Source organism: Dromiciops gliroides, chromosome 3 (assembly GCF_019393635.1).
Source record: "Dromiciops gliroides isolate mDroGli1 chromosome 3, mDroGli1.pri, whole genome shotgun sequence".
NCBI classification, from domain to species: Eukaryota; Metazoa; Chordata; class Mammalia; order Microbiotheria; family Microbiotheriidae; genus Dromiciops; species Dromiciops gliroides.
In genome coordinates, this window is record NC_057863.1 from 264,365,472 (window position 1) to 264,386,469 (window position 20,998).

Sequence of the window (20,998 nt, forward strand, 5' to 3'; positions counted from 1 at the left end):
TATTTCTTCCTTCAGTATAACTTTTCCTTTAAGAATTTAGATGCTATGCTATTTGGTATTTAATATTCAGAGTAATATTGATTCATTACATATGACCTTAAATATAATGTGATTTCCCTATTTATATTTTATGTCAGGTCTATACAGTAGTATCTGAAATCTTGACTGCTACCCCCTTTTAGTTCCCCTGAAGCATAATAAATTTTGTTCCATGTCCTTTTGTACTTTTTCCTCTCTTTGCTTTTACCTTCCTCTTGATAAATGAGGTGGTTGAGTTTTCCTGACACTTGTCTACAAAAGAAATTATCTGTTTCCTCCTGTTGCAGCTCTTTTCTTTCCATTTCCTCATCCCTAATCCCATAATTTTTTTTACTATTTCTTCCTTTCTTTAATCCTAACTTCACTCTCTTCTCTACAACATTTGAATTTGTTTTACATATGACTGTTCCTATTTATCTATCCTGCCCTCCTTCTCTCTACCCAACCTGTCCTATTCTACTCCTATTTCCCCTTTGAATTTGATGCATTTGTGGACCAAAAATTTTTATTTGTGTGTGTGTGTGTGTGTGTGTGTGTGTGTGTGTGTGTGTGTAATTGTGTTCAATTGTCTTTTATTCAGTTCACATGAAAGTGAGATTCCTGGGATGCCTGTTCTCCCCACCCCTTCCTTCATGATTATATGCTGTTCATTTTATTAACTTCCATTATTTGATAGTGATTTCTCTCACTTCAATTCTCCTTTCTTCACCAGTATAGTCCCCTGTCCTTCTCATTTTTGTCTTATCCAAGATCATCAAGACAAAACCAAACCAACGGATCTTCTCTTGTTTTTGCCTTTCTCTCTGATCCTTAAAGATATTAGAGTTCTGATAAGACAAATCCAGCCCCACAAATTCTATTACAATTATTTTTTAAACTGTATTGCCTTTCAGAGTATCATATTCCAAGCTGTCCTTTCATTTACAGTGGTAACTGTCAACTCTTATGTGATCTTTACTCTTTTTTCCTTGGTACTTGAACTCTCTCTCCCCCTCCCTCCCTCCCTCTCTCTCTCTCTCTCTCTCTCTCTCTCTCTCTCTTTCTCTTTTTGGAGGGGGGAAAGAAGGAGAGCTGCTTGTTGTTGTTCTTCTGTGACCTAGATATTATGGATCTAGGATCTGATATTAATGGAAGTTTTCATTTTTAGGTTTCTTTCAGGAGGTAACTGGTAGATTTTGTTTTCACCTTGCTATCTTAAGAGTTCTGGGTAGTAGTCTTTTTTTGGGGGGGGGCAATGGGGGTTAAGTGACTTGCCCAGGGTCACACAGCTAGTAAGTGTCAAGTGTCTGAGGCCAGATTTGAACTCAGGTACTACTGAATCCAGGGCCTTTATCTACTGCACCACCTAGCTGCCTTCTGGGTAGTATTCTTTTACAATTTCTTGAAAAAATGTTATCTAGCCTTTTAGAGGGGAAGAAATGTCATGATTTTTTGGTAGTCCCATGATTCTTAGATTCTCTCTCCTTCCCTGTTTTCTAGGACAGTAATTTTTTGATACAATATTTCTTATATTTCTTTCTGTTTTTCAAGCTTTTGAATTTGTTTTAATATTCCTTAGTGTCTCATAAAGTCATTGTTTTCTGTTTGGCTCATTCTAATTTTCCAGGCACTCATTTCTTGGATGAGGTTTTCTAACTCTAAGGTATCCTCTTCCATCTCTAATATCTAAGGTATCAATTCTCCATGCTATTCTTTATTACCTAGTCATTCCATTTTGGTTTTTCTTGCTTCATTATTTCTAAGTACTCATGTAGTCCTTGTAGCCACAACAACAGCTTCCAACGTTTTTTTCCCTCTGAGGTCTTCCCAAAACTTGTTTACGATGTACCCCCTGGCTCCTCTCAAACCACACTTTTTTTTCCCATTGTATTCAGTTTTCCTTGGTTTGCTCATCTCTTTCTTAACATCCAGGTTGTGGTGAGGTGGTCCTCATGGTTTTCAGTATTGTGGCCAACACTAGGCTTCTCCCTCAAGGAACTCTAGGGCTATTCTGGTGCTGGCATCTGCCTAAAGGTCCCTGTTTCCACGGGGTTCCAGGACCTCCCCCTGCATTAGACTGTGTTTGAGGTCCTTCCTCATTCTTCCGGGGGTGTCCCTCTGTTGAGGCAACTAAAGGGATACAATTTTCATAGGTTATAGTGGGATATTAGAGAGTGGGCTGTTCTCAGGACTCCTGTATGATTCCCCTCCCCTGTCATTGGCGTTTAGGTTCTAAGTTTATCCTGACTTTTGTAATTGCCCTTTGAGGGTACAAAGTCAGGACCTGCCTTTATATGTAGTTATCCATGGGAGCAAGTTTTATCCAAGTTCCTTGATTAGGGGAGTTCATGTTGGCTTTCAACACTATTATTCATACAACTGGCTGACTTCAGAATCATTTCAAGGATTTTGTACTACACTCCCTATTTTAGCTCCTCTCTCTGCCACCATTAGCTTTTGCATTTTCCTAAATTTGTGCCAACTTTCTTGGTATGACTTTTCTCCTGGCTTCTGCCACATTTTTGCCAAGTTCTAAAGCTTATTTTTCTTTCTATTTTTCTTTCATTATTTCTTCCCAAATATCTTCTGGGTTTTATAAGGGAGAGCAGTGCTTTTCTAACACTTTTACATTGAAATCTTAATTACAAGTCTCTACCAAGCACTTTCTTTCTAAAAACCCTGTAAGTAGCTTACTCCTGTAACTGAGGCTAAGAGGTCAATTAATCTCTATCAAGGGTCACACAGACAGTAAACAGCTGTGCAAAGTCTTGAAATCAAGTATTCTGATTCTGGTACCCACAGATCTTCTAGGATACCACTTATGCAGCAAAGTTTCTGGCTCAACCAAAAAAAGAAAATTGCACAATAAAAAAAAAAAGCATTATAGAGGTATTTAGCTGATTTTGTTTACAGTGGGAGAACTCAATATCTCAATTCAATACTAATAAATCCTTAATCAGTTATGACAGTAAATGTGCTCATTTTGGATTCCTAAATAGAAAAATACAGACTACAGAGCTAAAAGCAATGTCAAAAACCATTAAATTCTGTCAACATTTTATTAAAATAATTTCTTATTTATCTTTAATAGGTGCTGACACACTTACAACCAGAAATCCTCCAATAACCACAGGTCAGTTTGTGAATTAATATTTCTTTGTTTTTAGGTTTTCAAGTTGTTTTCACATATAACATTTGTTGTTTTTAATAATAAACTTTTTTATTTATAATTTTGGGTTCCAAATTTTATCCCTCCTTCCCACCCTATCCTTCCTAGGTTAGTAAGCAATCAGATGTGGGTTATACATGTGTAGTTATATAAAACATTGACATATTAGTCATTTTGTATAAGAAAACTTGAATAAAAGAAAAAAATGAAAGTGAAAAATAGCATGCTTCAGTCTGTATTCAATCAATATCAGTTCTTTCTTTGGAGGTAGATAGTGTGCTTCCTCATTAGTCCTTTGAGATTGTCTTGGATCATTGTATTGCTGAGAATAGCTAAGTCATTCACAATTCATCAAACAATATTGCTATTTCTGTGCACAACAATCTCTTGGTTCTGCTTACTTCACTATGCATCATTTCATACAAGTATTTCCAGGCCTTTCTGGAATCATCATGATTGTTTATTTCTTATAACACAATAATATCCCATCACCATCCTATACCACAGCTTATTTAGCCATTCCCCAATTGATGGTCATTACTTTGATGTCCAATTCTTAGCTACCACCAAAAGAAGTGCTATAAATATTTTTGTACAAATAGGTCTTTTTCTTTTTTGGGGGGGATAACATTTCTTTTTATTCTGATGACAACCTTTAAAGCAAGAAGCCTTATCCCCATTTTTAGATGAGGAAACAGGTACAGGGTATTGATTTGTACAGCTAGATAATAGAAGAGTTGGCACTAGAACACAGGTCTTCTGGTTCCCTTGATCTCTTGACATTTTTCTCACCCAGCAAAACATATTGTTTCTCATAAGAGATGTTTCTAGTACAGGAGAGTCTAGATGAAGAACATCAGAGGTAAACAGGGATAATAATACACAAGATTTTATGTACTTACAAGGGAATGAAGAGAACAGATGCCTACAGGGAACAATTTCAGTGTGTATATGGCTCCATTGCTCCCATCCCATTGCCAAGACCAGTATATGGTGGAGTGTCTTGCATATGGATGTGGGACTGTGAAATAACTTTCACACTCTGATGGAAGGCCCAGATGCCTGCATTGCTCAAACTTATATAGAGTTTTTTGGGTTTTGGTTTTTGGGGGGTTTTTTTGTTTTTGTTTTTGTTTTGTTTTGTTTTTGCAGGGCAGTGAGGGTTAAGTGACTTGCCCAGAGTCACACAACTAGTAAGTGTCAAGTGTCTGAGACCAGATTTGAACTCAGATCCTCCTGAATCCAGGGCTGGTGCTTTATCCACTGTGCCACCTAGCTGCCCCTTATATAGAGTTTTTGTCTAAAGCTGGCTAGCACCAATAGGACACTGCCCTATGATGCATATGGGAAGATAATATTATATATACCCAAGATTAGTGAAATGAGGATATTTCCTATATTGGCTCATTAAAAGTGAGGAATAAGGGATGGGTACTTAAGAAACTTAACTTTGTTTCAAGTGAGTAAGAAGGGTAGGGTAGGTAATGCCCAGTCTGTGGTTTTATTAACCTTCATATGAATTCATCCTGTACATGGGGGGATAAGATGTTTTGGGACCATACTAGACAAAGTGGTTTTCAGCTGCTCCTAATCTTGAAAAATCTAGACAGATATATTGCATTAAAAATAGGATTAGTGTTAGACTAAGATCAAGATCATGTATTTACATGACAGCATGAAACTAATTGAAAAAAAAATTAACCCAATCTTTATTTCTTTAAAAACAATACTAGTGATTTAGAAGTAGAAAAATAAAACATTTTCTACTTCTGGTGTTCCCCTATACTCCCCCACCTATTTCCATACATAAGAGCTGAAGCTATACAATTACAGTATAACTGTCATTACTATTCATCTTACTCTCATTTTATGAAGTTCTTTATTATAATGAAATCATTAGTATTGTTAGCGCTATTACTATTTGTCTCATTCTTCTAATCTTTGCTTTTAATGTAAGTCAGAATGGTCCTGGGACAAGTTGTCACTTCATAACTGTTCTTTTATATTCAATATTCTTTGGACCATTATATTAATGTTTTCTTTGCAGACTATTGTATAGAAATGTATAGAATAACTGATTTTCCTTATTGAACAAAAGTTTGGGGATACAAGATAATATTCTGTATCTAATGACTAGCTGGAACTCTCTGTGGGGGAATGGCTTCCTTCCAAACCCTTGTGCCTTGTGCTTCCCAGTACAAGTAAAATGGTGATCCCTTGAGCTTGTTCACCCTGTGACTATAACAGCTTTTATGTACAGAAGGAATGAACAAAGTGTTATACTTGGTCTCAAATCCTTTTGCTTAGATCCTTGTAAAAGCTTAACACAGATCCCTCCACTTTTCTCTCACTCACTCAGTAATTCTTATAATTCCTCAGACATGTTCAGCTGGGCAAGTGGTTTCTCTCTAGAATAGTGGGACTCCTTCATCTTCCCTATATTTGAAAGTATTAAAACACAAGAGCTTCTTCTTCTCTCTTTTTATCTCAAAAACACTTGACATCATTCTCCACTGCCTGCTCCTTTCCCTCAGACATTGAGGTGAACCTCTGTATGTGCACTTGATCCAATCCCCTTCTGTCTTCTCCCACAGATTTCAACCTTAATCAGCAACCCTTTTCTTGAATCTTCAACCTGTGTCTATCAACTGGTTTCCTCCCTACCACTTTCAAACAGGCTGAAGTCTCCACCACCCTTAAAAACAATCACTAGACCTTACTGCCTCCTCAGGGCAGTTGGTTGGAGCAGAAGATAGAGTGCTGGGCCTAGAGTCAGGAAGACTCACCTTTTTGAGTTCAAATCCAGCCTCAGACACTATCTGTATGACCCTGGCAAAGTCACTTAATCTTGTTTGCCTCAGTTTCCTCCTGTATAAAATGAGCTGGAAAAGAAAATGACAAACACCTCCAATAAATTCCAGATGTGGTCACACAGTATCATACACGACTGAAACAACTGAACAGTAGCAAAATTGTCCCATCAAACTATCCTTCTATATGTCTCTTCTCTTTCTTTTTTTGTTTGTTTGTTTGTTTGGTTTTGGTTTTGGTGAGGCAATGGGGGTTAAGTGACTTGCCCAGGGTCACACAGCTAGTAAGTGTCAAGTGTCTGAGACCAGATTTGAACTCAGGTCCTCCTGAATCCAGGGCCAGTGCTCTTATCTACTGCGTCACCTAGCTGCCCCATCTCTTCTCTTTCTTAACCAAATTCCCAGAAAAAGCTGTTTACATTTGTTGCCTACACTTCATTTTTTCCAATTCCTCAGTTAGTTTCAGTCTGACCTCTACCTCATTCTTCAACTGAAATGGTCCTTCTCAAAATTATTACAATCTCTGAACTGAGAAATGGTATGGTATTTTTCAGTTTTCATCTTTCTCAATCTATTTGTTGCATTTGACACTATTAACCTGGATCATCCCGGAGTCTCTCTCCTCTCTGACCTTTACTGATAATTTTGTTATTGTTGTCATTGTTCAGTTGTTTTACACTCATGTCTAGCTCTTCACGATCCCATTTGGGGTTTGTTGTTGTTTTTGTTCAGTTCTGTTTTATTTTTGTTTTTTTGGCAAAGATACTGGAGTGGTTTTTCATTTTTCTTCTTCAGCTAATTTTACAGATGAGGTAACTTATATAAACAGGTACTAATAAGTATCTGAGGGTGGATTTGAACTAGGGCCTTCCTGACTCCAGGCCCAGTACTCTATCCACTGTGCCACCTAGCTGCCTTTATTTTCTCCTAGTTCTCCTTACATTTATATAATCACTCCTTTTCCATCTCATTTGCTGATTGATCATCTAGAGCCTGTCTTCTAATTGTAGGTGTTTCCCAAGGCTCTGTCCTAGTCTCCCTCCTTTCTTTGCCACATTCCATCTTGGTGATTTCATCAGTTCCCAAGGATTGGATTATCATTTCTATGAGTATGACTCCTGGATGTATTTATCCAGTTCCAGTCCTGCATAACCAATCCAGGCACTGAATTCCAGTCCTACTTCGTAAATCACCTATTGGATATTTCAAACTGGGTGTTCAAAGGCATCTCAAATTAATATGTCCAAAATAAAACCCATCTTTCCCTCTAAATCCACCCTTCTTCCCTATTTCTATTGAAAGGACCACCATTCTTCTAGTGTCCCAGGTTTGTAAACTTGGCATTATTCTTGACTGTTAGATCTATCTCATCCAACATGGCCTAATAAATAGCACATACTTATTATTATTACTTCCATTTATCTCTTCCTGATGCAAGACACCTCCTCTCTACTCACAGAACTACCACCCTTCATTCAAGCTCATTAGCCTCTTCGTCTGTACACAATCTATGTAGAGATAACTGAAACATGAAAAAGGATGAAGTCACAAAGAGAGAGCATAAAGAAATTAGGAAATAGAGCCCAGGACAGAGCACCAAGGTGTATCCATAGTTAGGGGACGGGATATGGATAATGATCAAGCAAAGATGAAGGCAGAGGAGAGGTCAGACAGGTAGAAGGAGAAACAAAGGAGAACTTTGCAAGTTGTAAAATTCACTATTACAAACTTACTAGACTCTTTCTAAACATTTCCCTTTATTCACCTATTTCTTTTTCATTTTTCTGTTTATAGTTAGACCATATCACATTAGCATAGGAAGGGAATTTAGTCATACAGTGGTAAAAGAACTTATTCTGAAGTTAAAAAAAATCCTTCTTCCAAATTTCACCACTGATGAAATCTACCTGCATGACTTTTAAGGGACAGCTAAGTTGTGAGTGGATAGAGAATTTGATTTGGAATAAGGAAGACCTGAGATGGAATCCTACTTCAGATACTCTTACCCTAGCCAAGTCAATTTACTTCTCTTTGGCTCAGTTTTCTTCATCCCTAAAAAGAGGGGGTTGAGCTAGATCAAGGATAATTAACCTGGAGTCTATGAAGTTGTTTTGTTTTTAACATTTTGATATCTGTATTTCAATATAATTGGTTTCCTGTGCAATTCTATGTATTTTTGTTATACATTTAAAAACACCATTCTAAGAAAAGTATATAGACTGGGAAAGGGATCTCTGACATAAAACAAGGTTAGAAACTTCTGGTCTATATGGCTTCTAAAGTCCTAACTCTAGACCTATGTTTTAAGCAAAGCTCTCTCATTTTATTTTATTTTTTGTTTGTTTTGTTTCTGTGGTTTTTGTTTGGGTTTTTTTGTTTGTTTGTTTGTTTTGTGGGGCAATGGGGGTTAAGTGACTTGCCCAGGGTCACACAGCTGGTAAGTGTCAAGTGTCTGAGGCCAAATTTGAACTCAGGTCCTCCTGACTCCAGGGCCAGTGCTTTATCTATCCACTGTGCCACCTAGCTGCCCCCAAACCTCCCTCATTTTAAAAGAGAGAAAACAGGCTGACAGATTTTATCCATGTCTTGCAGCTAGTTGTCAGTAGATCTGCGACAAGTATCTGAATCCTTTTCACTATATCTAAAAATCCAGCACCCCTTTTAAAGCATGCTTTCGTTGCATTGGCAATTCCATTTCCAGCCCAGTGACCTGTTTCCTTAAATATTCCATGGTAAAATGACCCAAAATAGGTTTGGTTAGTATAGAACAATCTATTATTTAGTAAAAATGTTTTGAGTAAAACGTTGGTAGTTGTTGGGTTAGGAGAAGTACCGCTTTGGTTCTGTGTGATTTTATTGGCAATCCCACTGAAGATACAGTATCTAACTTTGCAAAGCGTATGTCCCATACATTTAGGATCTCTTAAATGCCAGTTATTATCTTATGATTCTAATTTGACTGAGGTCTTTAATCTTTGATTAAAATCATGTTGGCATACCAGGAGTTAGAAAACTTCCTCCAATACATATTTATTAAATATATTTAATTCTACCTCAGCCCAATGCTATAGAACCTAAACTATTACAAAGAGATCATAAATGTTTGGAATAGACATTTTGCTCTATTTATATAGATTCATGGACATAAAAACTTTTGTTTTCCAAGATGTTTCGAGTCTCTTAAACTTGAAAGGATATAAGGAAGGTTTTTCATATTTTTTAAATCATATTTTAATCCCCAGTAGATGGCAGCGATGTTTTGGTTTTGAATGAGAGCAAAATCTAATTTGAGTTCATATTTTTATAAACTTGAAACCATTACTCTTCTTTTCCTGAATATTCTCTCCTTTCTATGTTTTCGTGTCACTGCTATCTCCTGGTTCACTGCCTCTCCTCATCTCCTCTGTCTGAGAGTACTTTTTTAGTCTTTTTTGATGCTTCCTCATCCATGTCACTCCCACTAACACTTAGTGTCCCTCAGGGCTCTGCCTTAGGTCCTTTTCTCTTTTCTCTCTTTACTGACCCTCTTGGTGATCTTGTCACCAGAGGTTCAACTATTAGCTCTAGGCAGATGATTCTCAGGTCAATGTATCCAGTCCTAGTTCCTCTCCTGAAGTTTAGCAAAATATCTCCAACTTCCCCTTGGACTTCTCTGACTTGAGTTGCCATTGACATCTCAAGCTCAACATGTCCAAAATATAACTCATTATTCCTCCCTTATGAACTCCTCTATTAATGTAGAGGATACCACCATCCTTATAGTCACCTAGAATGGCAGGCTCAGAATCATCCTCAGTTCACTCTTATTCACACCATATGTCAATCTGTTGCCAAATACTGTCATTTCTACCTTGTCAATATCTCTTGTATACATCTCGCCACTCATTTAGCTACCACCATAGTTTAGACATTTTCATCTCAGCTATGGTCTTTTAACTGGTCTGAAGCTGAATAGATTCTTTTAAATACAAACTTAGGAAGGGGTCAAGAGAAGCATAGAGAGAAAATGACATTTGATCAGTTATATAAGACTTATGATATAGACTGTTCATATTGCAAAAGGAAGAGAAAAAACAAGTATCCTCTCAGAACCCTGATATCATCAGGCATTATTGAAAAAGTAAAGTAAGAGAGGCAAAGGGATTTGGAATAGTTCTGTTTTGATGCTCTTAGAAGAAGGAAATGGGAGAAATAAGGGGCCATATTGGGAAGGAAAGGTGTATGAAGGGGATAGACCTTACTATCTCACATAAGAAGGGTTGATAATTTAAAGATATTTGAACATGGAATGGGAAATAGGGGAACAAATGGGTATCACACAAGCTTTATTTTCATTTGAATCAGATGGAGTACTGAACAAACTCATAATCACACACACACAAAGAATATAGCATAGAATGCATTAATCTTAACTGATTAATAGGCAGGTAAGGGAGAGTGGAGTTTGATGAAGGCAAGGTCGGCAAAGTCATAAATAAAACAAATACAACATTGGCAAAAGGGGAGATTAAAAAAACAAATAGAAAGAGTAAAGAGGTGATCAAAGGCAGGGGAAGAAAAAAGGAGGAAACAAAGGAAAAAGAGATTTCCTTAATCATAAATTACTAGCATTATAACAAACTCAAACTCATCACTTTCCTCTTTGTAAAGAGATGGGGAGGGGGCAGCTAGGTGATGTAGTGGATAGAGCACTGGCCCTGAATTCAGGAGGACCTGAGTTCAAATCCAGTCTCAGACACTTGACACTTACTAGCTATGTGACCCTGGGCAAGTCACTTAACCCCAATTGCCTCATCAAAAAAAAAAAAAGAGAGAGAGAGAGAGATGGGGACTGTGGGCAAAGAGAAGAAAAAGTACAAGAGGATAGGGTGGTTGGGAAATACACAATTCATAATCATAACTTTGAATGGGATGAACTGACCCATAAAATAGAAGATAACAGAATAAATTAATAAGTAGAATCCAACAACATGCTGCATATTGCAAAGAGACTTAAAACATAAAGATTGATGGAATGAAAATTAGGGGTTGGATCAAAATCTATTATACTTTGAGCGAACTCAAAAGATTAGGATTAGCAATCTTGATTTTAGATTGGGATACAGTAAAAATAGACTAGATAAATAAGTAGGCAAACTACATAATGCTTAAAAATATCATAGATAATGAATTAATAATTAATACTATTTACACATAAATAGTTTAATAAAAATTAATTTAGTTAAAAACTGAAATAGATAGTAAATCTATAATAATGGGTTACCTCAATGAATCCCTTTTATACCTAGACAAATTTAACAAAATAAGAAAAAAAAATTAAGTCCCTGAATACAATTTAAGAAAAATTAGAGATGTTCAATGTCTAGAAATTATTACATGGGAACAGAAAGGAATATACATATTTTTTGGATTGCATGACACCTTTACAAAAATTGACTATGTATTGGGCCATTAAAAAACTCACAAACAAGTACAGAAAAAGAATGTTAAACATCGTATACTAAAAATAATGCAATAAAAATTGTATTCAATATAATACACTTGAATAAAGGATTACAAACTGGACCCTAGATAATTTAGTGCTGAAAAATTGGTGGATTAAAGAACAACTCCTATAAAATATATAAAATTTCATCAAATAAAGTGACAACAATGAAACAACATATCAAAACCTTATTGGAGGGGGGGGAATATGAATGAATTGGACCTGATATTTTAAAAATAGAAAATCATCAATCATTATACCTCAACAAAACACCAAAGAACAAGTTATGAAAACCAAAGAAGCTAAAATTGAAAGAAAAAATTTATTGATACTCCAGATAAAGCTGGAGTAAAAACTACTAAAAATAAATAGCTAGCCTAAATGAAAGGAAGAGATGTAAAAAAAAGTTTGCATCAAAAATTAAAAAAGAAAATCCACAATAAATAAAGGAAACTCTACACAACTATTTTACCCAATTATATCACAAAAAGCTAAAAACTGAGCTGAAATTATAAATATTTACAAAAACATAAATACCTTGATTAACATAACTATATTGATTGAATAAGCCAATTCCAGAAGTGTAACTTAAACTATAAGTGAACTCACAAAAGGAGAAAACAAATTTCTCAGATGGATTTACAAATGATAGCCTCCTGGTATGTGATATTCACAGTATATTGCCAAAAGATGTTCAAGGAGAGAGAAAAGATGAATATTTTCAGGATGGTTATGATTCATTTGAAGACAAACTGGCTTACAGTGGAAGATTTAAAAGACAAACTAGATAATAATGTGAATCTCTCAGAACTAGAGGGAGAATATATAATGAGATTGGGAGACAATGTGCCAGATGAAGAGAAATGGGAGGGGGAAGCTCCAAACTAAAGAAAAAAGGGAATGAACAGTTTGAGAAAAATCTTATGACTGAGCATTTCAGACTTTCCTGGCCTGCTACTAAAAAGACAAGTAAGTTTATTCTGTGTAATATGATTGACTCTGGCCTCATGACTCAGGACCATTTTTTGTTTGTTTGTTTTTTGGTTTTTATTTTTTTACATTTTACTGAGCTTCCTCCTCTTATTGCTATAGCTGAACAGTTTTCTCTAGTACCCTCAAGGGCTTGGAAAGTCTCTTTTCTCTGCCATTGACTAAAATGCTTATCAGCCATGTTCCTCCAGTTTTTAGGGACCTAGTAATTAGCACCTTGATTTTCTTAATATCAGATTAGCTTTTACAAAAAGATAATTATTTCAAACACCTAGCAAGAACAAACATACAAATATGCTTCTCTTCCATTTCTCTTCATCTGACTTATTCTTTCCCTCTCTCATTAGATATTCTTCCTCTAGTTCTGGGAGATTCACATCATCATCCAGTTTGTCTTCTAACTCTTCCACTCTAAACCACTTTGTCTTCAAATGAATCACAACCATCCTGAAAATATTCATCTTTTCCCTCTCCCTGAACATCCTTCAGCAATATGCTGTGAATATCATATACCAAGATGATATCATTAACCCTTAAGCCATTAAGCAAGCATTCAGGAGGTCTAGGATCTTCTGATCTCTCCTGTATGTTACGTAGGAAAGGGGTAGTGGTGGTGGTAACAGGAGATAAAAATATAAATGGCAGCCTGTCATGCCAAAGCAAACCTGGATGACTTTACATTTTCACTGCAACTCTCTCAAATAAAAGTATTTTCAAAGTTTGTTTTAAATTTACCTGTTCCTTTGTTCATTCACCAATTATTGAATGTCATGTATAAGATATTAACATATCTGATATTACATGTGTACATGATTTTTTTGCATGTCCGGAAAAATGAATATGTTTATGGCCTCTACAAAAAAAAATGTTTAAATGATTAGCAAATGGGAATTAACAAATTTAATCTTTGAACTCCACAAGTAAGCATAAACCATAAAATGTTTTCCCAAGATTAGCATTAATATTAACATTAGAAAGTTGACTTCAAGGGGCAGCTAGGTGGCGCAGTGGATAGAGCGCCAGCCCTGGAGTCAGGAGGACCTGAGTTCAAATCCAGCCCCAGACACTTAACACTTAGCTGTGTGACCCTAGGCAAGTCACTTAACTCCAATTTCCTCACCAAAAAAAAAAAAAGTAGACTTCAAAGTATGATGGCAGCATTTAAAATATTTCCAACTTAATACTTTAAAAGATCTAAGATTAGGGGGCAGCTAGGTGGCACAGTGGATAGAGCACCAGCCCTGGAATCAGGAGTACCTTAGTTCAAATCTGACCTCAGACACTTGACACTTACTAACTGTGTGACCTTGGGCAAGTCACTTAACCCCAATTGCCTCACCAAAAAAAAAAAAATCTAAGATTAAATTGATATGAATATTTCCTCCATCCAGACAGACTGAATTTTCTTTTTTACTCTTGATGAGTAATTTCATCAGTTGTGGCCAGATAAAAAATTATCACTAGTGATATCACTGCTTGTGATTAAGATTCTCTGAATCTAGCTGAACTGCTTGATGGGACCTTCCAGACAAAATTGTGCTGTACTGGCTACAACAAAATGTCAAAGTAGGATATTAACATAGACTGCAAATATTTTAAACTTTAATTACTTTGAAATCAGTTCCAAGAATCCTACTTTCCTGACTTTCAATTTCCTATGCAGTTGATTTTCAGTTTTGATTCATTGATTTATCATATATAGAAAATTTTCATTTGAATTAGTATACTACTACTACGTATACTAGACTAGTCTTTGATCTTATAGAGCTAAATTGCAAATGACCAAACTCAGTAATTAGCAGTCCATTAAATAAAGCATTATACCAAAAGAAAATTCCACATTTTTCCTCATTTCTTTGTCTCAGTTGAATGCCTCCCCGGTTCAAAACCTTGTGCTGATACTCTAAACTGTGTACCTGAAGAACTATTTTGTGATGGAGAACAAAACTGTCCTGATGCTTCAGATGAAAGCAATAGAACTTGTGGTAAGTAGTTTTATGTGCAAGTTTATATGTGTTCATTTATCAATATACTCTATCAATTTATCAATTCTACGCTGTTCTCTTCTCTTGAACACATTGCCCCTTATTGTATTGTTGTTCTTGGCCTGTCAGACCTTAGCCTTGGGCTCCTTATCATCATCCATTCACAGTTTTTGCTCCTTCTCACATTTTGGATGACAAAGTTGGAGGAAATCACAAAACAGTATAACTGGATCTATTACAAATTTATTTTATGTTGTCTCAACTGGACCTTCACTGAAACAAGGGATTTTACACCTCCTTAATTGAACCACTATCCCATTCACTGGAAGATCCCCCCTCTATCATCCCCACATTCTCACTTATTTTCATTCTCTCTCTACTGACCGCAAAGACCATATCTCCTCCATTCCATTTTGTTTGTGTAAACAGTTTCATTTCATTTAATCAAAATGATCCATTTTACTTCTCATTATCTTCTTTCTATCCCTTGTTTGGTTATAAACTCTTCCCTTATCCATAGATCTGACAGGTAAATTTTTCCATGCTCCTCTAATTTGTTTATGATACCACCTTTTATATCTAAATCATGTACATAGTTTGATCTTATCTTGGTGTATGGTGTGAGATGTTGGTCTATGTCTAGTTTCTTCTCAACTGCTTTCCAATTTTCCCAGCTGCTTTTGTCAAATACTAAATTCTTGTTCCAAAAGCTTGGATCTTTGGATTTTACTACTATGTATTATATGCATAATCTATCCCACCAGTCTACCACTCTATTTCTTATGGAGTGCCAGATTGTTGATTACCACTTTATTGTATATTCTGAAATCTGGTATGTCTAGACTACCTTCCATCATATATATTTTTCACCCTTGATATTCTTAAGATTTTGATCTTCCAGTTGAATTTTGTTAGTTTTTCTAGATCTACAAAATAATATTTTGGTATTTTAATTGGTATGGCACTGAATAAGTAAAATAACAGGCAGAATCAGGTTTTTAAATTATTGTTACATTGGTTTAGCCTACCCATGAGCAATTAAATTTATCCAGTTGTTTAGTTCTGTTTTTATTTGGGAGGGGATTGTTTTGTAATTATGTTCATAGAGTCCCTGGGTTTCTCTTAGCAGGTAGACTCCCAAGTATTTTATGTTGTCTGTGGTTAGATGGACTTATTTAGAAGCTGACAGGAAGGAAACAAGCATTTATTAAGTACCAGCTATATGCCAGGCACTGTGCTAAGTACTTTACAAATATTATCTCAATCTTGAGAAGTAGGTGCTATAATAATCCCCATTTTATAGTTGAAGAAACTGAGGCAGAGAGAAGTTGCCCAAGGTCAAGCCGGTAATTCTTTGAATCCAGATTTGAAGTGAGGTCTTTCTGACGGTGGGCCCAGGGCTCTATCCAGTAAGCCATTAGCACATACTAAAATGGATAGAACACTGCTTTTAAGACCATAATCCAATTAGTGAAATTGAAATAATTTAAAACTTTGGGAAATATTTCCAGACATGACTGATAGATATTAATTGCCTTTTTTTTTTCTGCAGCTACTGCTTGTGATGGAAAATTTTTGTTGACTGGTTCTACCGGATATTTTCATTCACTTAATTATCCCAAACCTCACAGCTCAAATACTTTTTGCCAGTGGATTATAAGGTATGTAATATAACATTACTTCTTTTTCTTCTTAAATAAATATTTTGGCATAATATTATTCATTTTGTTATATTTTATTTTTGATGGAAATAAATTCTGTTTCCACAAATTTTATTTGCATCCTTTCTAGTGCTTATCACAGTGCCTAGCACAAAGTAGGTATTTAGCAAATACTTATTGATTTGAGTTTTCACTTTCTTCTTTTTATCCTCTAATTCCTCCACCCCCTTCACTTTTACTCCCTTCCCAATCTTAACCTTATTGTTAACTAAGTCACTTCCCATCACTGTTGAATTTCATGCCCCCTTGTCATATAGTGGCAGATGATTTGCCAGACTCCAAACTCAATTTAATTCTACCATTCACACATTTCTTCCTACTTATATTCTGCTGAATTAGAACTGGAAAAAGTAACACAAACATGCTGATTAGGTCTACTACAAATTTATGCTATCTAATCGCAACTGGGACCTCACTGCAGCAGGGCAATTCGTTGACTTCTTCCTAATTGATTCTCTACACCACTCCCCATCATGGCTATTCCAGATCTTCTCTTTTCTCCTCAAGCGTAAAATGCAACTCATTCCCACCACACTTTTAACTAAGGAACTCACCTTGGACTTTACTGAGAAAATTAAGGCCAATCACCACGATTTCCCCTTCTCTGCAACTTAAAACTACCTGACATCATCTCCCATTCTTTTTTTTTTTTTTTTTGCGGGGCATTGAGTGTTAAGTGACTTGCTCAGGGTCACACAGCTAGTAAGTATCAAGTGTCTAAGGCTGGATTTGAACTCAGGTCCTCCTGAATCTAGGGCCAGTGCCCATTCTCTTCTTTAGCACAGTCTATAATAAAGAGATGGTCTTTCTCCTTTCTAACCACTCTGCATTTACCCTTGATCTCCTCCCTTCCCTTTTTCTCCAGCAGACTGCTCACACAGTCATCTCCACTCTCTCTAATCTTCAATATTTCATTATCTTCTGTGTTACTTTGCTATTGATTTTAAATATATTTGGTTAGGTATGTATGGTAGGTAGATCCTACCATTCTTTCAAGTTATCATCCTATATCTCTCCTCCATTTCTCAAGCCGAACTCCTAGAAAACAATACTGTATATACTCATTGCCTCCACTTCTCTTTTCATCTCTTTGCTTCATTTTGCTCATCTTTCAGTTGAGAGAATTGGACTAAAAGATGTCTAAGGTCCCATGCTGTTCTAAATATATGATCTTATCTCATATGCCCAGACCTAAATTTTCTCCTGAACTCTAATCCAATATCACAACTACCTAGTGGCTATTTCAAACTGGGTGACTCATAAACATCTCAAATTCAAAATGTCAAAATACACCTCATATTCCTCTAAAAATGTACCTTTCTTCCAGAGTGTCCCACACCAAATAAGGCAAACACTATCCTTCCAGTCACCTGTATCTATAGCTCAGTGTTATTCTTGACTCTTAATTCTCATTCACCTCATATATCCTAGCAGTGGAAGAATGTTAATGTTTCTGACTCCCTATCGTTTCTCATATTTCAGACCCTTCTTTCCACTCATACAGTCACCAAACCTAATTTAGGCCCTCATCTTCCCTTACCTAGATTATTATAATGGCCACTTCCCCCAAGTCTCTCTTCTTTATAACCAAGCCTCTAGGCAACTGTCACACTGATTTTCCTATAGTACAAGTGTGATCACATTATTTTTCACTGATCTAGTGTCCACTTCTAGGATCAAATATAAACTCTTCTATTTAGTATTAAAAACCCTTCACAACCTGACCCCTACCTACCTTCTCACTCTTATTACACATTAGACACTTTCACTCACTCTACAATCCATTCAAACTTGTCTTCTAACTGTTTAATGCCTTTATAATCGTCAGCATCATTCTGAGTTTCCTTCAGGATTTCTGCATAAGGCCTTTGTTAATCCTCATCACTATTTCATACAAAAGAGCAATGGGGGTCATATATATATATATATATATATATATATATATATATATATATATATATATATATACATATATATATAAATATATAATATGTGTGTATACACACGCATATATATATACATATGTATGTATTTTTAATGACACACATACATGTCTCTCTTAATATCTCCTTATGTCAAGAGTATTTCACTTTTATCTTTATATTCCTAGTGTCTAGCACAATGCCTAGACTATCAAGGTGCTTAATAAATGTTTGTTTCTCATATGTGTTCAAGTGAAATATAAATACATGTAACTCTATAATGTTTATATTTTAAACTGTTTTGCTAAAAAAATAGGTTTTATTAAAATATTAGCAAAATGTTGAGATTCATATTTCCAAAATTTAATCCCAAATATCTCACATAAGATGATAAATTCAAACCTAGCTTACAAGTTGTAAAAATTCTTGAAGAAACATCATAATCTATTTTTCTCTCTTATTTAGTGTGCAACAAGGCTTTTCCATTAAGCTGAATTTCAGTAATTTTGATATATATTACTCAGACATATTAGATATTTATGAAGGCACAGGACCAAACAAAATTTTAAGAGGTAAGTTGGTACTATATCTAAATCTATTATTGAGATGAATAAAACATTTTAGTATTATTTTATTACTATAAACCTTTTTATCAAATTTCATATTTATATTGTACTTCTGATCATTTAAAGAAACAAAATTTGTCTATAGTTTAAAGTTAAAGGAATCAAATTTTATATAGTAAGTTTTCTGGGAGTAAGCCACAATGGAAAAAAGAGATCTGGGGAGCAAACTCTACAAGGCAGTGGCAGAAACTATCTAGAAGGGAAATTCCAGAATAAATAACTCAGCAGGTTTTTTAAAAGAGTAATAAAATTGATAATTATTTAGCTAATCTGATTAAAAGAAGGCAGAAAATAAAATCAATAAAATAGCAACTGACCTATGTAAAATCACAACAAAGCCAATTATATAGAAACCACATGGTCATCTCAGTAGATGCAGAAAAAGCCTACAAAGTATAGCCTAGAGAGAGAGAGACCTCTACATATTTTAGAAAGCATCTATCTAAAACCAAAAGCTAGCATCATATACAATGGGGATATACTAGATCTTTTTTCTAATAAATTCAGGAGTAAAGCAAAGATGCTCATTCTCCCCACTATTATTTGTTATAACAGCAACAGCAACAGCAACAGCAACAGCAACATGACAAGAGAAATAAATTAAAGACATAAAGATAGGGGCAGCTAGGTGGCACAGTGGATAGAGCACCGGCCCTGGAGTCAGGAGTACCTGAGTTCAAATCCGGCCTCAGACACTTAACACTTAATAGCTGTGTGACCCTGGACAAGTCACTTAACCCCAATTGCCTCACTAAAAAAAAAAAAAAAGACATAAAGATAGGTAAAGGGTAAAGAGGAGGTAAATAATCCATGTTTGCTGATGATATAATGATATACATGGAAAATCCTAAGGAATCAATGAAGTTACTTATTGTGAATAGGATCAGTAAGATTATAGGTTACAAAACAAACTCTTGATAACATTTCTGCATAATAACAAAAATTCTAAAAGAAAAAGTAAAAATGGAAATCCCATTATGAATAACTATAAAATGCATTGGAAATCAACCTACCAGCAAAATACTCCTTAAAGATATCAAGAACAAACTTACATAGCTAAAGGAATAGCCAATGCTCATGGCTGGGCTCTGCCAATATAATAAAAATAACAATACTACAAAAGTTAATTCACAGTTTTAATCTACACTAGTTAAGTGATCAAAGGGATATATTATTGAACTTGATATCAAAGGTAATAAGCAAATTCATTTGGAAAAACAAAAGATCTAGAATATCAAGGTAAATGATGAAAAAAAAGTAGGGATGAAGCAGGAATAGCACTTCCAGACCATAACATATTGTAAAGGAACAATCATCAAAACCATCTGGTATTAGTTAAAAATAAAGAAACAGCTCAATGGAAGAGAAGGTGAATCAGAAACAATGGAATTTAATAATCCAGTGTTTGATAAAGTGGAAAACAAATTATCTTGGAAAAAGACTCTTTATAATCTCCCTCCATACCTCCCCTTAATTTGTTTAATTTCTACCCACCTTTTAAATTCCAGCTCAAATGCTATCTGTTTTATAAAGCTTTCCCTGATCTCCTAGGGCAATAATTATCTTTCCACTTTGACATAACACAGCATTTTGTTTTACTCCTCTCTAATGCACTAATCATAAATTACTTTGTATTATAGTTATTTTTGTTGGGTTATATTTCCCTACTTAACTACAAGCTTCATTAGGACAGGCACTGTGTCTTTGCTAAACTTTTTCTCTCTTATGGAACCTTACACAGTGTTCTGCTATGTAGTAGATACTTAATAAATACTTATTGTATCTATAAATAAATGAATTACAGTCTGCTTATTAGTATCTAATTGGAACATAAATATATTTCCTATGGAAGGCTGTTTAGGTGAAGGAGAAAATATGTAAAGGAGGTAGAAAAAGGTTTTTTTCTTTTAATAACTGAGATGGAATGGAGGTGAAAATGACTTTAAAATTGGGAAGAAAAACGACTTCTTCAATTAATAAAAATTTATTTTCTCTCCTTCCCATTTTGCCCACAATGAAAAAAAAGAAAGAAAAACTTGTAACAACTATGCATAGACAAGCAAAACAAATTCCCACATTGTCCATTTTTTAAAAGTAGTCTTATTCTCTGTCCTGAGTCCATCACTTCTTCTTCTTCTTTTTTTTTTTTTTGTGAGGCAATTGGGGTTAAGTGACTTGCCCAGGGTCACACAGCTAGTAAGTGTTAAGTGTCTGAGGCCGGATTTGAACTCAGGTCCTCCTGACTCCAGGGCCAGTGCTCTATCCAGTGCGC

General features: G+C 35.3%; 1 protein-coding gene across 1 annotated transcript in view; it reads left to right on the plus strand.

The window, feature by feature from the left end:
* Nucleotides 1-20,998, plus strand: part of TMPRSS15 (transmembrane serine protease 15) — a 157,911-nt gene that overhangs the window by 45,401 nt on the left and 91,512 nt on the right. The window contains exons 6-8 of the mRNA XM_043993461.1: nucleotides 14,330-14,457; nucleotides 16,010-16,118; nucleotides 18,566-18,672. Coding sequence (XP_043849396.1) covers nucleotides 14,330-14,457; nucleotides 16,010-16,118; nucleotides 18,566-18,672 — 344 coding nt within the window. The remainder of the gene's footprint in view (nucleotides 1-14,329; nucleotides 14,458-16,009; nucleotides 16,119-18,565; nucleotides 18,673-20,998) is intronic.